Source organism: Nilaparvata lugens, chromosome 1 (assembly GCF_014356525.2).
Source record: "Nilaparvata lugens isolate BPH chromosome 1, ASM1435652v1, whole genome shotgun sequence".
NCBI lineage: Eukaryota > Metazoa > Arthropoda > Insecta > Hemiptera > Delphacidae > Nilaparvata > Nilaparvata lugens.
Genome location: NC_052504.1, coordinates 70114476 through 70137151, shown reverse-complemented (window position 1 = coordinate 70137151; position 22676 = coordinate 70114476). Strand labels below are relative to the sequence as shown.

The following is a 22676-nucleotide window of genomic DNA, read 5'->3' as shown; positions in this document are numbered from 1 at the left end:
TTTATTTTTATAGGGTTACTCATACAATTTATTATTGAATAGACTAGAACACTTCTTTATTTTTTTAAACATGACTAGTTTCGGATGATTATGTCATTCTTAAGTGTCAAAATAATTTGAATATTGAACTGTATTAAACTAGCCGAAGAGACTGCTTTATTTACCTATCAAGAAAGGGTTTATAATTATAATTATCATGTCCGGTCACGGATTACCCGGTATATTGAATATAATTATTAATGGTTTATCACAGGGATACTCATCAGTTTTTTGATTGAATAAACTAGAACCGTTCTTTCTTTTTTCAAAGACACGACAAATTTCGACCAATTATGTAATTCCCAAGTATCGAAACAAATAAAATAATATTATATATTTTTGCGATATCAAGATCTTTCATGGATACTATTTTGCTGTTCTCAGAAATGTTTCTCTTGAATGTTTGAAGCTTGAAGTTATGGGCAATAAATTTAATGAATGTATTAGCCACAAATATAGCTTTGTTCACCTATGAAGTGGATAGGGTAATTTATGCTCACCCGGTATTTATTATAAATGCACTATAAATGTCTAGATGGATGCATGAAAAGTGAACCAAATTGGGGTTGGTTGGGCTCATAAGCCAGCCGCTGGTGCCAAGGCATACCGCTGGCCGGTGGCAGTGGCGGTGGGCCAGAGAAGGCTGCAGCGCTGGCAAACCAACAGCTAACTGACCGCACACGTCTGCTGGTGCAGCTGATGCGTCTGCGACCGACTGCCTGTCGTACGACTCGGTCGGCGCCGCACCACCCGGTAGAACAGCCAGCTCAGTCCCGGTCACCTCTCCTTCATGTAAGTCTTCCGCAGGTACTTGCAGTCTTCTATTACAAAACTGAAACAACACAAGCAGAGTACTAACATATCCTCGATACTTTTAATTTGTCTTGTTGAAAAACCAAGACGTTTTGCTGAAAATTGAAAAAACAGAATGGAAATTAAATAAGATTTATGGGTATAAACATAGAAAAAAGATAGCATGAGAAGATATCCCATGGTATAGGTAGTTTATGTTCCAAGTTTCAAGCCAATTTTTCGCTAAGTCAGCCAGTGACAACTAATACAAATAAACAGTATAACAACATAGTTGTATAATACAACTTGAAAATTATCTTTACTCTATGGTCAAGCCGATTACTGTCGACTACTGTCTATTATAACTGCTTTGGGCGGGTGAGAATGTAAGAACGACACATTATGAGAGACTACCAGCGTCACGTAGCTTCACGAAAAATAACTACTAGGACTATCTGCTCGAGTTCAAAATTTGGAACATGAACGCCCTATATCATGGGATTCTTATGCTATATTTTCTAAAAGGTATAAGCCTCTTGTGCCATTTCAAAAGTTTCAACTGTACAAAATGCAATAAATAGATAAAAATGATTGAACACAACGTCGTTACAGAATAATTATGACATCAACTCGAAATTAAAGCATTTTTTTAAAAATCGGAAGCAACGCGATAAACCCTGTTTGAGAATTGTTCAACAATAAAAATCCATGAGTTCCAGAAAATCAATAGAATATCCGGATCTTACCGTAATATAACCAACAATATTGATTATGTGGATGTGTAGATGAAATGATTAAATAAATAATAATACATGAATAAATATGGATTTTAATCCTCTGAAACACTGTTTCGTTAATCAATTGAACTAATTTGTTGATAATATAGAATATAAACTGTACCCAACAAAATAAATATGAGTTGTTGATTATAGAGGACATTTCTATCTTCATTATAAAAGAGAACAATAATTGAGAGAAAATGTTTACCTCCAGAAAAAGTATGGAACTGGAGTGGTAGATAAATGCCAGAGCGCATGAGCATCAAATGTCCACGCTATAGGTGGGAAGTCGGATATCTCAAGAAGTGTGGTGAGAATGCCCCATGTCAGGCACACAGCTAGATTGCGACTATGTGAGTGTCTCTTCCAATTCAAAATGCACCACATAGCTGAGCAGGCGGCAGATATAAAACCTGCAAATCATACTAATATTATGTAACAGTTTTCTGTAAATGAGGCCCAATCTATACTATAATAAAGGAAAGAGCTGGCTTATACACGTACGGGATAGGAAAATTATGTTTGACGCATCATCACGTCTGAACTACTGTACTGATTAACATGAAATTTCGGGTAAAACCTATCTCAATGGGGGCATGGGACGGTCAAGCGAGAACAATACAACTGCGAGACCCTTTGGCAGGTAGATTTAGCACATTTTCGACCCTTGTGCAATGAAGCATATGTTATGTTTAGTAACGTTATTCGACACTTAGCATTTAGGATTTAGCTTGGATTTGGAAAAATAAAGCTTATTTAGAAAAATAGTTGAATTTCATCATTATGCAACACAATTTTGAGCCAATTCTAATATTATCAAAGAACAATATTTTAGTATAGCTTCACTATTCTATTACCTAATAACAGAATATCTATACTATGTAGAGTAGTATAGTATGGTATATTATAGTATGGTATGTAGTGTAGTATTTATAAAATAGTCATCGAATAAAAAAAACAAAACATGAGGACAAGGCTCTTTGGGCCGCTGTTTCCATGGATTGATTGGGCAGTTTTATTATATATGTCAAACAATTAATGTTTTTTGTGGCCCAGAGTAATATAGGACTTGTAATAGGACTTGAGCATCACTGCATAGTGGCCCAGCACAAGTGCGTTTACAATTAATTATTATATGTGAGTGATAAGGGTATATCAATGAGTAATGCTAGTTTTTACGTTTATTAAAATTATGATGGTAAACCATAAACTTGAAGAGAATACGTCATTAATTATGAACTTACAAATTTATACATTTGAATGTATAAGACTAATTTCTTAGTACTACTTGATATTTTTGAACCGATACATATGTCGAGTTGCAATTTGCGGACCAGTGTCCATTTGGAATAAATTTTGAAAATATATTATATGTTGCTAAACTTATCTGAATGGGGGCATAAAGAGATCTATTGTTGAATATTGACAGTACATTGACATGGGTTGACAGTTATTGTTTCCCCATTCCACCGGCGTTGAAGGAGGGGTATTGTTCTCTCTTGACCGTTCCATGCCCCCATCCAGATAGGTTTTACCCGAAATTTCTCATATAGATTCTTATTTAACCGTGGATGGTTATATGCCTATTTTCAATTCTTCAAGATTTCATTACGTCAAGTTTTAAAAGAGACCCTTGCGGAGCACGGGTTACCAGCTAGTCTATAATAAAGTAATAATATCAATAGAACCTTCATTAATTGATTTTTTATTTGAATAATGCATCTAAATATTGAGAAAAAATGTAACCAAGATAAGATTCAATAGTAAAATATTTCTTTTCATTGGTTATTCTCTGTGATATTTCGCAAAGTCTCACAAACGTAAATGAAAAATTAAAAAACTGAAGTACAAAAATAATTTTGTGACAATTTATGCGTGATACAATACGGTTGTGTCAGAATGGGTATAGATGAGAGGATTAGAACTTGCCTATCACAATGTTGGCAGTCATATTGTAATGATAATCCAACTGATCCAAAATGAGATATGCAGCGTGATTGAGAAGGAAGGATAAGAAGACCAACGTCAGAAGCAATGATATCATGAATGGTGCACCAATCAGCATCCTAGAGACAAAAATAACATTAGTACCAAACTTTGTAGGTAGTTTTAAAGTTTGTGGGTTTGAACATAATTGAATTATTTTTTCCACTCAATTTGATGGTATTCAAAAATGATTAGCCAATTTCCTAGAAGTGGGAAGCAGTTGATTCAATTAATATTATTTTTTTCTCATTCATAAATTTAATCAATGCCAGAATAGTTACAATAGTTTAGAGAGAAACATATTTAAATATATTGGTATCAGCATATAACAACTAAGACGTTGAGATCAAAAATGCTAATTATTTAAACAATAAATGAAATTTGAAGAATTAGAAACGAAGCGGAAACGATAGAGTAAGTGAACTTGATTCTCTTAAACAAATTTTGTATTGAAGATTAAAGACTCTTTATTCGATTCATTCTATGGCTCATTTCTATTAAAGATTCTTTAATATTCAGATCCAGACTCTAGAATGGAGAGAGGATTAATGAGTATGATAAGCATAAAATAATGAATACCACTGGCGGCTGGTGTAAATATAGTTTGGAGGTTGCAGATACCAATCCTAACTTTCACAGTAAATAAGAAAGCAATAAACAGGCATTATTAAATTGTCATTACATAGAACTTGAATTATAGGCTATCATTTTTTTCCAACGAAATTCCAAGTCACTGTAAGAGATAACAATAAGTGAGTATATGAATAAGTTGAGAGATTCAAACAATAAAATAGAAATAGAAAGCCCAAACTGTTTTACATCAGATCAGTCTTATATTATTAGCCTGGAAATACAATGGCACAATTATTTTTTCAACTGCCGCTTGTACTTACGCGCTCACGCAAACCCTTACAGCTTGTGTGGAATTCTCAATTTTGAAGGTCTTACAAACTTATCAAGTTCAATTTCATTTTCAATTGCTATAAACTAAATATCCAATCATCCAATAAATTTTCAATAGAATAAAAATAGCTTTCGTTTATTACACGATCACTTACATATCCTCGTTTATTATCCTACTCCATCACTTACAATCCTCAAATCAAAACAAACAAAACTTTTCAACCTGGTCTGTCGTCTGTAGTGTGATACTATTGACTATCGATACGAAGACATATTCAAAGATCGATATTGTTGGTATCGTAATGTTAGTTTCTATACAATGACTGGTTGTAGGAACGCTGCAACCATGCGATCATCAAAACGCCTTCCGTTGTCTTAGCAACCAACTGGTTTTCCAGTACTTCATAGCTTCCAATGCTAGTCTCCCATATAAGCGACGCGTCATAGGGTGTTGCAAATGCTATGCGTTCCTTCTTCGAACCGCACAAATTCAAAATGTTGAAACAATCTGTTCTGGCTTTCTGCTGTATGAATTTTGTCAGAATTGAGAAAATAATTTTCAATAATATGATCATCAAATTGCAGTGTTATTAGGACGTTTTAAAAAGGGACAGTCTCTTTTTATTGCCTGATTTGTTGGGGGTTGTGCAACCTTGCAACCTTAAGAGGAGCCGCCACTGATAAATACAGACGAACAACATTATTGTACATAGTTCTTTTCTTTGGGTTTGCTCGAATGAAGTATCCTTGAATCCTTTTAGAATGTTTTATTATTTATAAACGACCAGAACTTAAGTTATAGTGATATTGATATGGAACAAGTTTGTAAAAACATGCCAATTTTTGCCCAATAGCTCACTTTGAGAGATTGTTTAACTGAACCAGTTTTATCAACACAGATGACAATAGCACTTTGAAAACATTGTTGAGAGTATCATAAAGCTTACCTCATTAACATACCATACAAAGAATAGAACACCATACAGAAAGCCGATAAGTAGTCCATGCATTCTGTGAATGGCAAGTCTCGACTATGGAAAATTGCTGACCAAATCCATGCATTAGCACACACCTGCAACAATCACAGAAATATCAATCAATTTTCTGAAAATGAATATTTCTGAACTATTTACTTTGATGTGAAAAAATATGATCAAAGACAATTGATAAAGAAAATAGGCACTTAAATTCTATGGATCTTATTCTACTTTTTCTTCTTCTAATGTTTTTTTTTCATCTTCTTCTCTTTCTGCTTCTTCTTCTTTTTCGTCCCCTGCTTTTCGCTTCCAGCCTCTCACTAACATTGCCGCCCCCACCAGTTCCGTATCAACGTCCTGTAGCCATCGTTTCCTTGGCCTGCCTCTTCTTCTTGTTAAACAAATACTGTAGACTATGTTGATAGCAACAAATTATTTGGCAATTGAATCTCTGAAGACTTGTAAAGACATGAACTCACAGTACTCATAGATTTCATACCTTGTCTATGTACGCAATAAAATAATATTAAGCAAGAAGTTGAGAAACGAGCTTAAACGAAAGAAGTGAATAGAATAGGTGTTTATTTCACCAAAATACTTATAAAATGCAATAGTCACACTCTTTAACAATTACATGATAATAGGAAGTACTGTACAAAAATTACAATCAAATTTTTGCTACACCAATACTGTAATGGAAGTCTCTATAAACAGTAAATCACAAAAAATATAGTTACTTCATAGCACGTTCGTTGACTAACCTACAATAACACAAGAAAACGTTCAATAAGTAGTAAAATGCTAGCATTAAATATTAAGAAATAATTATTATAGTTTGAAAATAGATTAATCATTTCAGGCACAATGCTATTATCATTAGCTAGCTACTTCATTAAATGAAGAGAATAGAAACAAAAAATATTAATGGAATAAAATACTGATTTGCAAAGTGATTAAGTGATCACTTGAGGGCAAGCAGGAGTCAGATATTTAAGTTGAATGATTTGATTTTGAAACTTCTTTATTGTCCCATAAGTTTACATACATGAACAATTTACAAAATAATTATATTATCCTTCAGAAACAATAAAGCCAGAGAGGTATATTACATGTTTGGGAAACTAAATAAATGAATTTAGAAGAAAAGAATAGTTCAGAAAACTTAAACTTCCGGCCTTAAAAATAAATACAAACAAAAATTAAAAACTATCTTCTAAAACATCTCTCAATACAAAAAAAAAATTCTATCAAATTTTAAATCATACAATATTATGAAAAGGATTTTAATCCACCATTAATAATAAAAAATCTATATGATACACAACATACATGAGTTACACATTCTATTCTCAGAACATAAAAAATAATATTTTCTATTTTTATATTATTTGTACGTGTACACATTCTTGACATAGGACTATCTACATAAGAAAATTAAAATACTTATCAAGAGTACGCGACTAGGTGCCACCCCGACTAGTTGTCCCCTTTTAAACCCGGTTTTTAGGGGACAAGTGGACGTGAGCCATACCCGTCTAGTTGTATCCTTTATGAGGAGGTGACAACTAGTCGAGGGGACACCCTGTCGTGAGGGTGCGAGGTGTCAAGTTGTCGTTTACGGTCGGGACTAGTTGACACCTCCGGTCCAGTAGGTGTCAAGTAGTCGGGGGGACAACTTGACGGCAATGGCATATTTTTACGAGGGTACAAGTAGTCGTCTACGGTCACGACAACCACTCCACTCCACTAGAAATCACCATTCCGGCTGGCTCTTCATTTGGAAGTTGGAAAATGAAGCCAAACTATCATAATATTATTTCTTTTTCTTCTAATATTATATTATTTGTATTTATTTCATCAAAGTTAATTTTTCATCAATAAATTATCTTGAATATTTAAAAAATAAATTTCTTGTCTCATTTGTTTGCCTCAATTTCAATCTCATATTTACTCTCATTGCCTCTCATATAATATGCCCAGGAATTCGAGAAATAATTTCTTTCTTTCAATATTTGCAGTGACAGATATGGCAACACGCTACTCTTCTTAATAATCATACTCATGAAATTTGTTTGAACAGTGTCTGTGAGTGTAGAAGACACAGACACAACTTGAAGATTCTCATTGGCCTTATTATGGTCTGATTGCAATCTGAGCGCAAGTGTGTATAAATAATTATTTATCCTTATATTAATTACCAGACTTCATTAAATACCTCAGTTGATAACCAGACTGATAGCTTCATCTGCCATATCATTGATGGATGAAAATTTGACTGTCCTAGCATTAGGCTCAATTTACTCGTAAACGGTGCGTCTGACGGGAAAATATAACTGAACAAAATGTGTTTAGATTTGTGTTCTACATCTGGTTCAAAAGGGCTTATTATTCATTTTTTTCTGTTTTCAACCAACTCGGAAAAAATTGTCCTAAAAATAGCAAAGACGGCGAATATCTCCCGAACCGTGGGTTTGACGGGAAAATGTTAGTGAACCAAAAGTGCTAAGAATTCAATTCTACATCATAACCAGTAATAAAAATCTGGTGTGGTACACTCACACAACTTTCCTTGCTCATTGATCTATAAGCCTCATTCTTAAAAGAGGATAATTTCAGGGAATAACATTATGCCGATTGGCGGCTAAATAATTAAAACTATGATTATACTATTGTTATTGTTTTCAGAGTACATTTTCCTTTGTTTGAATTATGGAATTTGAGGATTTTTTAAAAGTTGTCAAAACAGCTGTTCTACAAATAAAATATCGACATGTGTTCTTTTGAATAAACTGCTCTACCTACCTACCTACCTCATGCACGAGAAGGAGGTTACAAAGTAAATTTCTCAGGGATGGGGTGGACCCCCTGTTAGTTTCCCAGGGAGGAGACTCATGCCAGTTAATAGAGCTGATAAATAACTAACTATACAGGGTATGAATTTGAAAAAAATCGGTCAAGTCATTTTTGAGAAAATCGTGATAGAAATTTAACAAAATTTCAACAAAATTTATTCTTCTCAGGAATATTACGGAGCTCCTGCAATTTTCTCAGAAATGAGACTCATGTCAGTTGATAGGACTTATAAATAGCTATCTATTTCTCATGAATACTACGGAGCTCCTGAAATTTTCCCAGAAATGAGACTCATGCCAGTTGATAGGGCTTATGAATAGCTATCCATGGTATAAATTTGAAGAAAATCGTTAGAGCCGTTTTCGAGAAAACCGTGAAAAATATGGTTTTTTAGCCATTATTCGCCATTTTGAATTGAATTTTATTGAATTTCTTATTGTCGGATCCTCATGGTATAAGGACCTTAAGTTTAAAATTTCAAGTCAATCGGTTAATTAGGAATGGAGTTATCGTGTTCACAGACATACACACACACACACACAGACCAAAACCCAAAAATCTTGTTTTTGGACTCAGGGGACCTTGAAACGTATAGAAAACATGAAATTAGGGTACCTTAAATTTTGTTGGAAAGCAATACTTTCCTTACCTATGGTAATAGGGCAAGGAAAGTAAAAATTGCTTGATCCCTCCTCACTACGCCGCGGGGGTGTAAGTCGTGCCAACTGGTGCTCTGTAGGTGACAAGTAGTCGGGGTGACAACTTGACGCCAGCGTGCAAGGTGTCATGTAGACGTGAGCCATCCCCGTCTACTTGTCCCCTTTCTAAAGAGGTGCCAACTAGTCGAGGGGACAACCTGACGCGAGGGTGCGAGGTGTCAAGTTGTCGTTTACGGTCATGACTAGTTGGCACCTTTGGTCCAGTAGGTGTCAAGTAGTCGGGGGGACAACTTGATCGCAATGGCATATTTTTACGAGGGTACAAGTAGTCGCCTATGGCCAAAATGACCAGGTGTCAAGTAGTCGGGGTGACAACTAGACGGCTACCCCTTATCAATATCATCCTCAATTACCAGATGACTGCGAAGTTGTTTCATAAACTTTTACTTATCCTGGCATTCCTTTATTTCTGCTAGTAAATGTTTATAGAACATTGAGGCAAAAAAGAGATGTTAAGGCTGTTAAGTTGGGTCTTGGGACCACAACATTCAATTTATTTCTAGAAACTCTATCACCCTCAAAATGTATTTTTTTTCTTTACTTCTATCGAAGATTATTTATGAAGTTTTATAAATATATGAATTTCTTACTGGCAAAATATTTAGACTTCTAAACAGAGGCAAAGTATGCTCCATTTTTCTTTTATTTGAAATTATTCTGATGAATGATTTTTGAAAAAAAATTGTTGGGCTGTGGTTTTGAAATATGTGCCTCCCCATACTTCCATCCCATATAACATTTTTGAATGGATCAACGCTTAGTACAAGGAACTCCAAAATTATTTCAAATATCATAACGAACATAACATATATAGTCAAGGCAATGAATGCTCAAAAAAGGGTATAGAGGGATAAGTTTGGAAGACAATTTTTGACCTTGCAGTTCTATTTAGGGTAGTGAGGAGGTAAACATATCAAAAGTCCCCACCCCTACCTCCTGTGCTAAGGGGGTGGGGGTGGTTCAAAGGTACCATTTTTTGGTTTCTCGCATATAACTCGAAAATTATGTATTTTACAGACATGACTATTCTATAAGAAATTAAAGCTTACATAATTTCCTACAATATTGATTAAACAAACAACTTTTTCTATATCTGTTTTACTTTTCGAGATATCCGCTCTAAAAGATGTGAAATTTTTGAAAAAACACATTTTCCCCTCAATTTTTTGTTATTTTTGCTCTTATAACTTTTTTAATATATATCGATGGGAAAAATCCATGCTGATCATGAGCTTATAGAACGTCAAATTCTCTTCAATTTGAAGTATAATTTCACAAGTTTACGCACATCCCCACGACTGTTGCAGCAGCTTAAGTGTTGAGTGTGAGATCTTCAGTTATGCAAAAATAGACCAATTGACAAAGGAATTTGGAGAGAATGTTTTGAACACAATTTTTGACTTCACAGCTTTATTGAGACCATTTAGGGGGTGAACATATTATAAGTCCTCATCCCTACCCCTTGTGCTAAAGGGGTAAAATGCGTTCAACCGACAAGACTAATATTCAGAAATGAAGCTTGATAAATTTTCTACAATATTTGTTTTGTGGTGATTTGTGATATCTTCAACAGTTTTCGAGATATACGCTCTTAAATGTGTAAAATTGTTGAAATAACAGCTTTCAATCCTATTTTTTGATGTTTCAGAAACTCTCCAACAATGTATCGTAAAAATATTACATTGTAAGTCTGAAATTGATATTCATGTTAGCGTTATCTCCAATAACATTTCCCCTTAAATCTTATGCAACTAAGCAAAAATATTGGTTTAATACATTTGTTACTTCATTTGAACTATTCATTTGAGAAATGTCAATCACTAGCCGGCATGCTCGCTTCATCTGTCTAGCCAGGGGGCTCCACCCCCTGAATCCCCGGCTGGATCATCCGAGAATAGGATCAGCATGCTCGCCTGTATTTTTCATTTGAGCTTGCTTCCATCCGTCAAAAAGTCAAAAGAGATTTTCAGGCTCGAAATAATCACAAGTTTTTTTGAATTATTTAGCGTGAATAATTTTTTTTAAATTGTATTGATTAATAATGTGAATATCTTACAATATCGGAGATATTCACAGTATTAATCAAACCACTTATTTATTTCATTTCTGTTTTGCATGGTATTGATTTAATATAATGTACATACTGTCTACTTACTTTGATTTGAATAGGCTGTGACTTAAAACAGCTGGAGTCGGAAAATCGGCTTTCCGAAATGGGGCGCAGTCGTAGTTTTTATGATAATCTTCAATATCGGGGACCGAGCTTCGCTCTGGAGTACAAAGGCATAAAAAATTTATAACGAAAGATGAAATTATAACATATTTATAGTTTATATTTATTCATTTATCAGTATCCTCATAGGATGCTTACGAGTGTGAATGTTGAATGTCTGGTGTGTGCTTGTCCTTTAAATTTCTATTTTTTTCGCTTTGCAGTTTCTTTTCCTTGTCTATAAAACATTTTATTCTGCAAAACGTATTGGATTGCAATTCTGTATCTATTTCAATTCTCAAAAATATGTATTGATTAGGTAACTAAATCTTATCCTCTTTCTTTTCAAAATTTTTCCTATTAGAAATCTTCTTATTTGCTATCTGATTTTCCCCACATTTCTTTATTTTATTTTCCACGTATTGAATACTGTTAGGCCTACTCAGGTTCTTTTTCCTCATATCCACTATACATAAAATCAACAAATTCATCTTTGATTACAATTCTTACTGTATTAATTTTCTTCAGTAGCTTGTCTATTATTTCGTTTTAATTTATTTTTTGCTTTTTCTCTCAGCAGTGAAGTGATTGAGTTTATTGAAAAACACTTATTTTTTAAAGACTTTTATTATTCAATATTGATCTCTTGTATTTATTACATTTTATTGTCATTTCTTGCTTCAATTTTTTGTTACCTCTGCATATTTTGTATTGTATTGTTTGTTACCCTGGGCCCTGGGATAACTCACTGAAGGACTTTGGAAAAACAGCTGGAAATTTTGTCGTCTGTCGATACCGTAATGGAAGTGAGTGAACGAGTGCATGTGTGAGTGCATTCAGCTGATCTCACGAGAAGAAAAATTCAGCAAAAAAAACTTATTTTCGTTTATTTATCTTTTTTTAGAAGACATGTTTACTTCAGAAAGTCCAAAAAAGTAACTAGATGCTGTCAGTGTAGAATAGTACATAGTATATATTAACAAATATTGTAGCAAACATTAGGGGTATTCACAATGTTGTTTTAGCCAGCTAAAGTGCTATTTGATATCTCTGGATTGTGAACGCCCCATCTAAAACCATCTGCTATTAGCTAACTGCAGTAGCGATCCAAGCGGATAATTTGTGTAACTCAAAGTTAGTTTGAAACTTAGACCAGTTATAGAATAGACACGCTGGGAAGTCTAGCCTCTGAAGCCAACATCTACTGCCATATCGCCCTATCGTGACGTCATCATCGCATAGAAAACTCTTAGATTGTGTCTATTTCAGATGAAAGTAAATTATTATTTATAAAAATGGTAAACTCCCGCTGCGCTCCCACGCAATCTGCTATGGAAAACAATGTAAACAAACTCTACAGAAAAGTTTTCTATCCGATGCTGACGTCACGATGGAGCGATATGGCAGTAGATGTTGGCTTCATCGACTTTCAGTATGAATATAAAATGGGGCGTGTCTATTCTATAACTGGTCTAAGGTTTGAAAAAGTAAGATTATAAACATATGGCTGCCGTTTTAAAAGAGATAGCTAGAGTTGGCGGACTCAAACCTGCGCTATCTGCTATCTCGTCTGTTAATTTTTTCTAACGTACCACTATAGCATTGAGTTAACACAGACTTAGCAAATAGCTGGATATAGCGAATAGCTCGACTTAGCCTGCTAACTCCAACATTGTGAATACCCCTAATGTATATCATTCTAAATCGAATTCATAGTATATCTATTTGTAATTGATGATGTGTTTGTTTTCTGAAGTGTGAATAAATTGTTATTTTAATGAGTGATAGCTTAACCTAGATTTTGATTTGGACTGTATTAGTATAAATTTGAAAAGGGACAGATTTGGGTATAAGCCTGATGTGCCTTCTCATATAACTGTAAAAATAATTGTATGTGACTAAATGAATGATTTGTTCATTTTTGTTGACGTGGCGAAGTTTGGACAATAATGTCCACTCTACCACTTAACCAATACATATTTTTGAGAATTGTAATAGATACAGAATTGCAATGCAATACGTTTTGCAGAATAAAATGTTTTATATATTCAAGGAAAAAACTGCAAAGCAAAAATAATAGATTAAAGGACATTAAATAATAAATTTAATTTAAGGTCCTTTAAATAATAAATTTAAAGGACAAGCACACACCAGACATTCTACATTCACACTCGTAAGCATCCTATGAGGATACTGATAACTTTAATGATAGCAAGATCAAGCCCCTTCTACCGACTCAAAGAAGCCCACCGCCACCCAACTGTCAACCAACAACTGCAGGCGCGAACCGAGCCCCACCACCCAACAACTTAATATTGTCCGGCAATGCATTCCACAATCTAACTGCCTTCACCAAAAATGATCTATTGTAAATCACTGTCCTGTGTTGTGGTGTAACCAGAGAATTTAAACTGGTCTTCGACTACGCCCTGTTTCGAAAAGCCAATTTTCTGACTACAGCTGTTTAAAATCTAGAATTTAGCTAAAACCCGAGCTCGGAAATCGGCCCTTAGGCCCGCCGCAAAGTAGACCCACGCTAATCCACGAAAAGCAACTCACGCCGTGGGATGTTTTGTAAACCATTGCTATAGAATTGTTCATAATCAATCAGCTGAAAAGTGGATTATTCATTGCATATATTACACAGATGTCTAGAGAAGCCTAGCAATGGTTTACAAAACATCCCACGGCGTGGGTTTACTTTGCGGTGCGCCTTAGATTATTATAACATATTGTCAAAGATGAATTACTTACAACAAAATAGAAATACCACAATTTGTACATTGGTCCCCCAGGTCGCACTCGACTACGGAATTGGTGCAGCATCACGAGGTGAACGGCGAGATTCATCAGCGAAAATATCACAGAAGCCGGCTCTTGGAGGCCAAGCCATCGCACAAACGGCCACTGCAAAAATTAAGTTGAATAATATATCTATGATATAATAAAGGAAAGAACTGGCTCATACACCTATACGTACGGAATAGGAAAATCAAGAATGACGCATCATCACATATGAACCAACTACTGGACTGATTAACTTGAAATTTTGCATATAGATTCTTAATTTACCGAGCAGGCCTATTTCAAATTCTTCAAGATTTTAGTAGGTCGAGTTTTCAGTTTGTCAAGTCTTCAATCAGACCCTTTCGGAGGACGGATTACCTGCTAGTATATAATAAAATGAATTGAATGCTAATAAATTAAAATTGTGTAAAATAACAATGTGAAACCTATTGATAGAACCCGCGATAAGGTTGACTTGTTTGACAATAATCGATTTAGATATAAATTGAAATTGATGAGTTTCTACCCCTTTATTTTCATAATCACATCATGGTATGGTTTTCCCAATAGACATTCATAAAACAAAGGTGACTGGTCACACGAATTAAATTATTCTCGACAACACTTCAACTGATGTGACTTGACCACTGACCAGTCACCTTTGCTTTAACAATGTCTGTTGGAAAATGGAAAATCAACCTTACCATGATTTAATTAGGGCTTGTGAAGATGAAAGGGGATTGCGAGAGGATTGTAGAGAGGAGAAGCGCCAAAGCCCTAGACTTGTTCTAAAATCTAGTACAATAAACTGTTTGGTGTCTAGAATATAATTAATTTCACATGAATTATTACTACTTGCCTTTCCATGGAATTGCGGAGGAGGCCATCCTTTAGCAGCAAAGCTGTCGACTACATACCACATACAATCATATTGGCAATCATCTGAACAACGCCACCGCAGATCGAATATGTTGATTGGAAATGTGCTGTTTTCCCGTTTAAAATTATATCCATCTGTAATAAATTTAATAGTAAGTAATTAGTTATTGATTTTATGTTATACCCAAAATAAGGTGAACAAATTAGTTCCCATAGGAAACTGAGACATCTAAACACTCCACCCTTAAACGTCAAGCAAAACACAGTTTTTCAATCGGTTCAAAACAACTCATTTATAGTTGAAAATAAGAAGCATACTATAATAGATATCAAAATACTATCAATGGTATGAGGATTTGTAAGCAAGAAATATAAGATCAATATTATTGTACAACTAGCTGACCCGGCAAACTTCGTACCGCCAAATATTTCATGCATCTCGTGACAATTTTTAGCTGGATGCACACCTGAGGAGGCGCGATGAGGCATTCTGCATCCAGGTGCTTCTTGCTTATTGGTTTGAGCGGAAGAACTCACACACACTGAATCGGGCATGGCGTGGAACGGTGTGATAAGGCAATCTCCAAAAGATCACCACTTAGTATCAACAAGCCGCGCTTCCTCAGGTGAGCTTAGCCTTAGCCAGGACTTGGAAAAAAATCTGATGTGGTACACTCACACAACTTTCCTTGCTCATTGAACTGCGAGCCTCATTCTTAAACGAGAATAATTTAAAGGAATAACATAATGACGATTGGCGGCAACATATTTGATACTACGATCAGACTACTGTATATGTGTATATATAATAATTGTTTTCCTTCGTGTAAATTGTGAAATTAGATGTTTCTTTTAAAGTCGTCAAAACAGCTGTTCTACAGATGAAAATCTCGACTATGTGTTCTTTTTATAAACTGCTCTACCTACCTACCTCATGCACGAGAAGGAGTTTACAAAGTCCGTTTCTCAAGGATGGGGTGGACCCCATTAGTTTCCAAGGAAAAAGACTCATGCCAGTTGATAGAGCTGATAGATAACTATACAGGGTATGAATTTGAAATAAATCAGTCAAGTCATTTTTGAGAAAATCGTGAAAAACATGGTTTTTTAGTAATCATCCGCCATTTTTCTCAAGAATATTATGGAGCTCCTGCAATTTTCCCAGAAATGAGACTCATGTCAGTTGATAGGGCTTATAAATAGCTATCCATGGTATAAATTTGAAGAAAATTGTTAGAGCCGTTTTCGAGAAAACCGTGAAAAACATGTTTTTTTAGTAATTATCCGCCATTTTTCTCAAGAATATTACGGAGCTCCTGCAATTTTCCCAGAAATGAGATTCATGTCAGTTGATAGGGCTTATGAATAGCTATCCATGGTATAAATTTGAAGAAAATTGTTAGAGCCGTTTTCGAGAAAACCGTGAAAAACAGGTTTTTTTAGTAATTATCCGCCATATTTCTCAAGAATATTACGGAGCTCCTGAAATTTTCCCAGAAATGAGATTCATGTCAGTTGATAGGGCTTATAAATAGCTATCCATGGTATAATTTTGAAGAAAATCGTTAAAGCCGTTATCGATAAAACCTTGAAAAACATGGTTTTTCTAGAAATTATCCGCCATCTTGAATTGAATTTTATTGAATTTCTTATTGTCGGGTCCTCATGGTATAAGGACCTTAAGTTTAAAATTTCAAGTCAATCAGTTAATTAGGAATGGAGTTATCGTGTTCACAGACATACACACACACAGACCAACACCCAAAAATTATGTTTTTGGACTCAGGGGACCTTGAAACGTATAGAAAACTTGAAATTGGTGTACATTAATTTTTTTGGAAAGCAATACTTCCCTTACCTATGGTAGTAGGGCAAGGAAAGTAAAAATGGCCGGCGTATGTGGTCTTCACCTCCTATACCAGCCGAGCTGAGCCTAGAAAAAAATGGCCGCCGTATGTGGTGGTCTTATAGAAATTCCTACTGAGAAAAAAATCACTAATCAGCTGTTAGAGAGCGTCTCAGTTTGTCGAAATCTCAGTTCTTCTAAGTTCCCGTTTAAAATATCAATGCCGGCCACCACCTACGGCGGCCATTTTTTTTTGTAGGCACAGGTCCGGTATAAAGGAAGTCCTGCCTTAGCACTATATTTTCCATCTGATGCACTATATTTAAAATTATCCAACAATCAGTATTTATATCTCAATATGGACTTCTTATGTGCTTAGTTAGTTTGTGCAGCAGTTTGTATTTTTAGTTATAGTTAAATGCAGCTTGCTGGGAATTGAATGGTATATCTCCTTGCTGCTGATTTTCCCGTGCATATTCTAAATTTACAGCATTTTGAGTTCTACGACCGAAGTTTGGACGTCGTTCGCACCGTGGCATTATTCAAATAAAAATTTTGTGAATCAGTAGAAATAAAATTGGAAAACAGATCTATCGACGGCTGTTGGATGATGCAAAAGATTATAACAGCTTATTTTTATTTATGTGTGTGGCCAGCTCACAAATCTTCTCCCATAAGGATTATATGTAAACTTTAAAGGGCCGTAGAAAAGAGTCCTGAAGTCGGATTATAAATTTGTTAGGCCATAAACCTGGTCCTGAACATAACAAACACAACTAAGAAAAAAAAATCATCAAATTCGGTGCACAAATAAAAAATCTGGTGTGGTACACTCACAAAACTTTCCTTGCTCATTGAATTGCAAGCCTCATTCTCAAACGAGAATAATTTAGGGGAATAACATAATGACGATTGGCGGCAACATATTTGCAACTACGATCAGACTACTGTATATGTGTATATTATAATTATTGTTTTCAGAGTACTTTTTCCTTTGTGTAAATAAAATTGTGAAATTCGATGATTTTTTTTAAAAGTCGTCAAAACAGCTGTTCTACAGATGAAATATCTTGACTATGACTGTGTTCTTTTTATAAACTGCTCTACCTACCTCATGCACGAGAAGCAGGTTACAAAGTCTATTTCTCAAGGATGGGGTGGACCCCCCCATTAGTTTCCCAGGAAAAAGACTCATGCCAATTGATAGAGCTGATAAATAACTATACAGGGTATGAATTTGAAAAAAAAATCGTTAGAGCCGTTTTCGAGAAAATCGTGAAAAACATGGTTTTTAGTCATTATCCGCCATTTTTCTCAAGAATATTACGGAGCTCCTAAAATTTTCCCGGAAATAAGACTCATGCCAGTTGATAGGGCTTGTGAATAGCTATCCATGGTATAAATTTGAAGAAAATCGTTAGAGCCGTTTTCGAGAAAAACATGGTTTTTTAGTAATTATCCACCATTTTTTTCCGCCATCTTGAATTGAATTTCTTATTGTCGGATCCTCATGCTATAAGGACCTTAAGTTTAAAATTTCAAGTCAATCGGTTAATTAGGAATGGAGTTATCGTGTTCACAGACATACACACACACACACACAGACCAACACCCAAAAATCATGTTTTTGGACTCAGGGGACCTTGAAACGTATAGAAAACTTGAAATTAGGGTACCTTAATTTTTTTTGGAAAGCAATACTTTCCTTACCTATGGTAGTAGGGCAAGGAAAGTAAAAAGTTATTGAATGTCAAAATTTGAGGCTCGAATTTTATTTATTTAGTACCTACTCATAATAACATCTATAGTACTAAAGCTGCGTTTACACCAAAGTAATTAAGAAAATGTTTATTTTTCCGTCCTTATAGATTCTATTAGATTGAACATAACTTATCATACACATGATGAACATATGTGTTTGTCAAGTTCTGTTTTCAATGTAATAGAATCTATAAGGACGGAAAAATATTTTTCCTACAGTTACCTTGAAAAGTGACTATTCCTGCACTGATTACAGAACGCAAAGAATCACTTTTCCGCTCTAGTGCGGGAAAAAATTTTTCTGCACTCCAGATTTGCAACATGGCAACACAAATAGTTGGTGGGTTATATGGAGGATTAGTGCACGAAAACAAAAATTGAGTTGGTAAAAATGACTGTGGTTAGATTTAGATAAGAATCATTTCAATGGCTACTCTACATTTATGATAAAATCCCAATCTAGAAATCCAAAACAAGAATAATGTTCATCCAAATCATAATTAAATAATCATCATTTACGAATTCTCATCATGAAATAATAAATAATAGTTCTTTTCTATTGATAATTATTATTTCAACTCCAAGAAATGAGAAAAGTAGCAAATATACATTACAAAATTCGAATTTTGAGGTTAAATGATTACCGTTCGATATTCATATAAATAAAAATAATAAAAAACATAACAATACTACAATAAATATTCTCTGTTGTCTATGTTATTTTTATAAATATTTTTCAGTTTACTTTGAGCATTTTTTTCGTTAATTTGAGCAAAAGTCTAATTTTCTGAATCGTGTTTCAGTAATTTTTAGCTGGATGAAACAAACTTAGGTACGATTCTTCCCGCTAGGTCGCGCGCTTGTCGGTTCAGCCATCTTGCATCTCGGTTCAGCCAGCTTGTTGGCGTGTATTTTGAATGTGAAGTTTTTGTTCCATCTGTATTTTTCCTGATTCTTGAATGAATGAAAATGAGAACTTTGGCTGAGAATTTTCAACTTCAATTGGATTATTAATTTTTAAATGAATTGAAGTTGCTATTAATGACAGCATCACACACACACAAACATTTGATGGATTTCAGCCATCATTTTACCCATAATCATTCAATCAACCACTTCTCATATTCAATGGTAACTGTAGGAAAAATTAAATGTGAAATACGTGCGCAAAGTTCCTCTGCTGCTCTCAAGAAGCCATTCCGCCCTCGCCTTTTCTTTCAGTGCAGCAAACTGTCACTTTGCGCACTAGTTGCACAAATAACTATTTCGCCACACTGCACAGAAAGCAGCTGTTTTCCAGTCCCTACGTAGATCTGAAAGACCTTGTTTGCAGACGACGTCAGAAAAGGGTTTCTTTTCCGGGCTAGGCCAGAAAGTTGTCTCTTTCCAGCCGCTCATGGAAGTAGTTAATAAGTCATCCGCTAGATCGGGCGAGTGGCCACTTTCATCATCAGCTAAAGTCGCCATGATTTCAGTTCCAGTTTCGAATCAAACTAATTCGCTTCGCAACCAGTTTTATTCAATTATTTATTGTTGATTAGTGCATTCCGAATTTTCAAAAATGCTTGAAGATGACTGTGGTATTCCAAGTGAAATTTTAAAAGAATCTGAAATCCTGACTGCAAATCTTACCTTCACCAAATGACTGCAAATCACCTTCTACCACTAAAATCAAGAGATAGGTACGATAGCTTAACGAGTATTCTTTATTTTGTATTCTTTAGACTATTTATTTTGTCAGCAATACCTGTAGTGTGGCGAAAAATATCGTTCGCACCACGGGCAAAAATGTTTTTCCAGCTCTCAATCTTTTCTAGTCCTCGGCCTACGGCCTCGGACTTGAAAACCTATTTCGAGCTGGAAAAATCTCATTTTCTGCTCTAGGTGCGAAATATACTATTGTTAATATAATAGCTTTGGTGTAAACGCAGCTTTACAGTCCGGGTCCTGTAGCTTTCAGCACAACACAGCTGACATTCGTTCAACGTGCTCTTTCCATTGTTGGTGATACGTTGCAACTCTCTCATTCATGAAGAATCTCTGTGTAGGGAGTTTCCTTCAAGGAAGCTCTGTAGGGAGCTTCCTGCATCTAGGGATCTAGCGACTCTGAAGCCTAATGTTTTTGCAAAGCCGTGAATATTACCCAGGGAGCCATAACTTACCTATCCTATATGCCATTAGAAAGTCTGTACTTATGATGTGTTTACTACAGTTGTATTGTCTGATGTTATAAGTGGGTACTATAATTGTACTTTAATATTGAGCGTCTAGTTTGTTCTAAAGAATTATGGAATTGCTCACCCATAAATTCTGATGACATTGCATTTTCTTCTTACATGATTGTTCAAGATTTTCCTTCAAGAATAAATGTTTGTGTAATAAAACCTTCAAATTGAAATAAATCGTCAATTTCCATCTTCTTATCAAGAACTGACTTACCTTATGGTGACAATGATACCTATTCTCCACTTGCTCAGATATTCACTTCAGCCGAGCAGGGTGGTTTGGTTGAGTGAACTAACTAAACAGGTTGCAACCAAGTACCATCCTGCCTGGTTGTGGGTTCGAATCCCACCAGTAGGCTTGGACGTTTGATCATCTCATAGCTTACCGTTACACATGCTCTAGCAACTTACTTATGTGGACATTATCCGAAATTCAAAAGAATGTCAGGCCTACTCAACTACAGTAGGCTAAACTGCCGTGGCTGATGAAGAGAAGAGCGTCCTTATTGCGTTTATTACACTAGGCACTAGGAACACCAGATCATGAAGACCGGCTGATGTCCAATTTGGATCACCAGACCGGTCTCCACTTTTTTGTAGTTTCACTTATAATGTACAAGCTAGCTACATACCTACACGGATACAACTGTTGTCCCACTGGCAACCCAGCTTAGTTTTCTAATGTAATACGGGCCCAAAAGTTGTGAGTTTTGCATTGCACAAGTAATATAGGCTACTCTAATAAAAGCTGAAGAAGGAAAATCAACTTTCAGGAATATCTTTCTGAAAGGCTAGGCTATAAGAAATAATAACATAGCCAGGCATTCGTAGTTGGTTAAACAAATTTATATTTTAAAACCATATTTATAACTGTGAAGCTTATTGTAGAATTGTTATATTCTAAGTTATAATGTAAGTTATGTTGTTTTTACCTTGAATAGTTACCGGTAGAACTGAAATATAGGTACTTTTTTGTTTGTAATGAGAAATGGTTACCGTGATTAATAAATAACAAAGTGGTTTCATCTAGATATTTAAGGTCACTAAAGCTTAGACCTTACTTGTTACTTCTGTCGTCTTCCCCGCAGTCTGCTGACCAGGGAATCTGCAGACCTATACAAAATAGTAAGGCCCAAAGCCCCGAATAACCTATTCACCCTATGAACTGGCACAGTATTCAAAACTAGATTACAACCAAAAATATTAAGAGTACATGCAGATATTCCTGATTTTGGCCACTCACCTTTATCACATGATTTATCTTTGCAGGTTTTAACACATAATTTGTATGATGGAAAACTATCTCCCAATGAACCATTGACTAAATCAACATTGAATCCATAAGTAAACAAATGTAAGATTACATAAAAAAGATTAATTTTATATAAATAATGAAACATTCTAATGATTAATATCAGTATATGTTTGATTCAATTCATTTTGATCTATTTGAACATTTCGTTTAATTTATGGGCCTTTGAGTATGAACCAATTGAATATTTTGATTATTTTCATGAATGAGTTGAAGCTTGCTCTTGTTCAGGGATTAGTTCAAACGACAAAAGACAGTCCGTTCACTGAATACACCAATGAGCTAAAATATAGTAGAGTGGCTGAATAGCCCAAAGACCTTAAAGATGCATAGACTCACATACAGCGCTAGTATCGTACTTGGAATTGAAATCCGCCATTGAGGGGGCAACCCATATGCCACCAATACCAATGCCTTTGTGATCTATTGTATTACAAATATATATAGATATAATACTCGTGCTAAAATACCCCAATGACGGCCATCAATTTCAAGTAAGAGCTATCATTGGGAAGGCATAGGCATTGTGGGTCTATATCTCTCTAAGGTCTTTGGAATAGCCGCTATTCTCAAGGAGGATCTTCCTTGGCTATTCCTGTTATGAAT

General features: G+C 35.1%; 1 protein-coding gene across 1 annotated transcript; it reads right to left on the bottom strand.

The window, feature by feature from the left end:
• Positions 1-493: 493 nt before the first annotated feature.
• On the bottom strand, positions 494-21841 carry LOC111052642 (post-GPI attachment to proteins factor 3). The gene is made up of 7 exons (XM_039441653.1): positions 21820-21841; positions 14907-15061; positions 14015-14167; positions 5447-5571; positions 3540-3676; positions 1819-2023; positions 494-871 (listed from the first exon to the last, which is right to left on the bottom strand). Exons 2-7 carry the CDS (start codon positions 14967-14969, stop codon positions 817-819), a joined length of 738 nt encoding a protein of 245 aa, XP_039297587.1. The 5' UTR covers positions 14970-15061; positions 21820-21841; the 3' UTR covers positions 494-816.
• Positions 21842-22676: the final 835 nt, after the last annotated feature.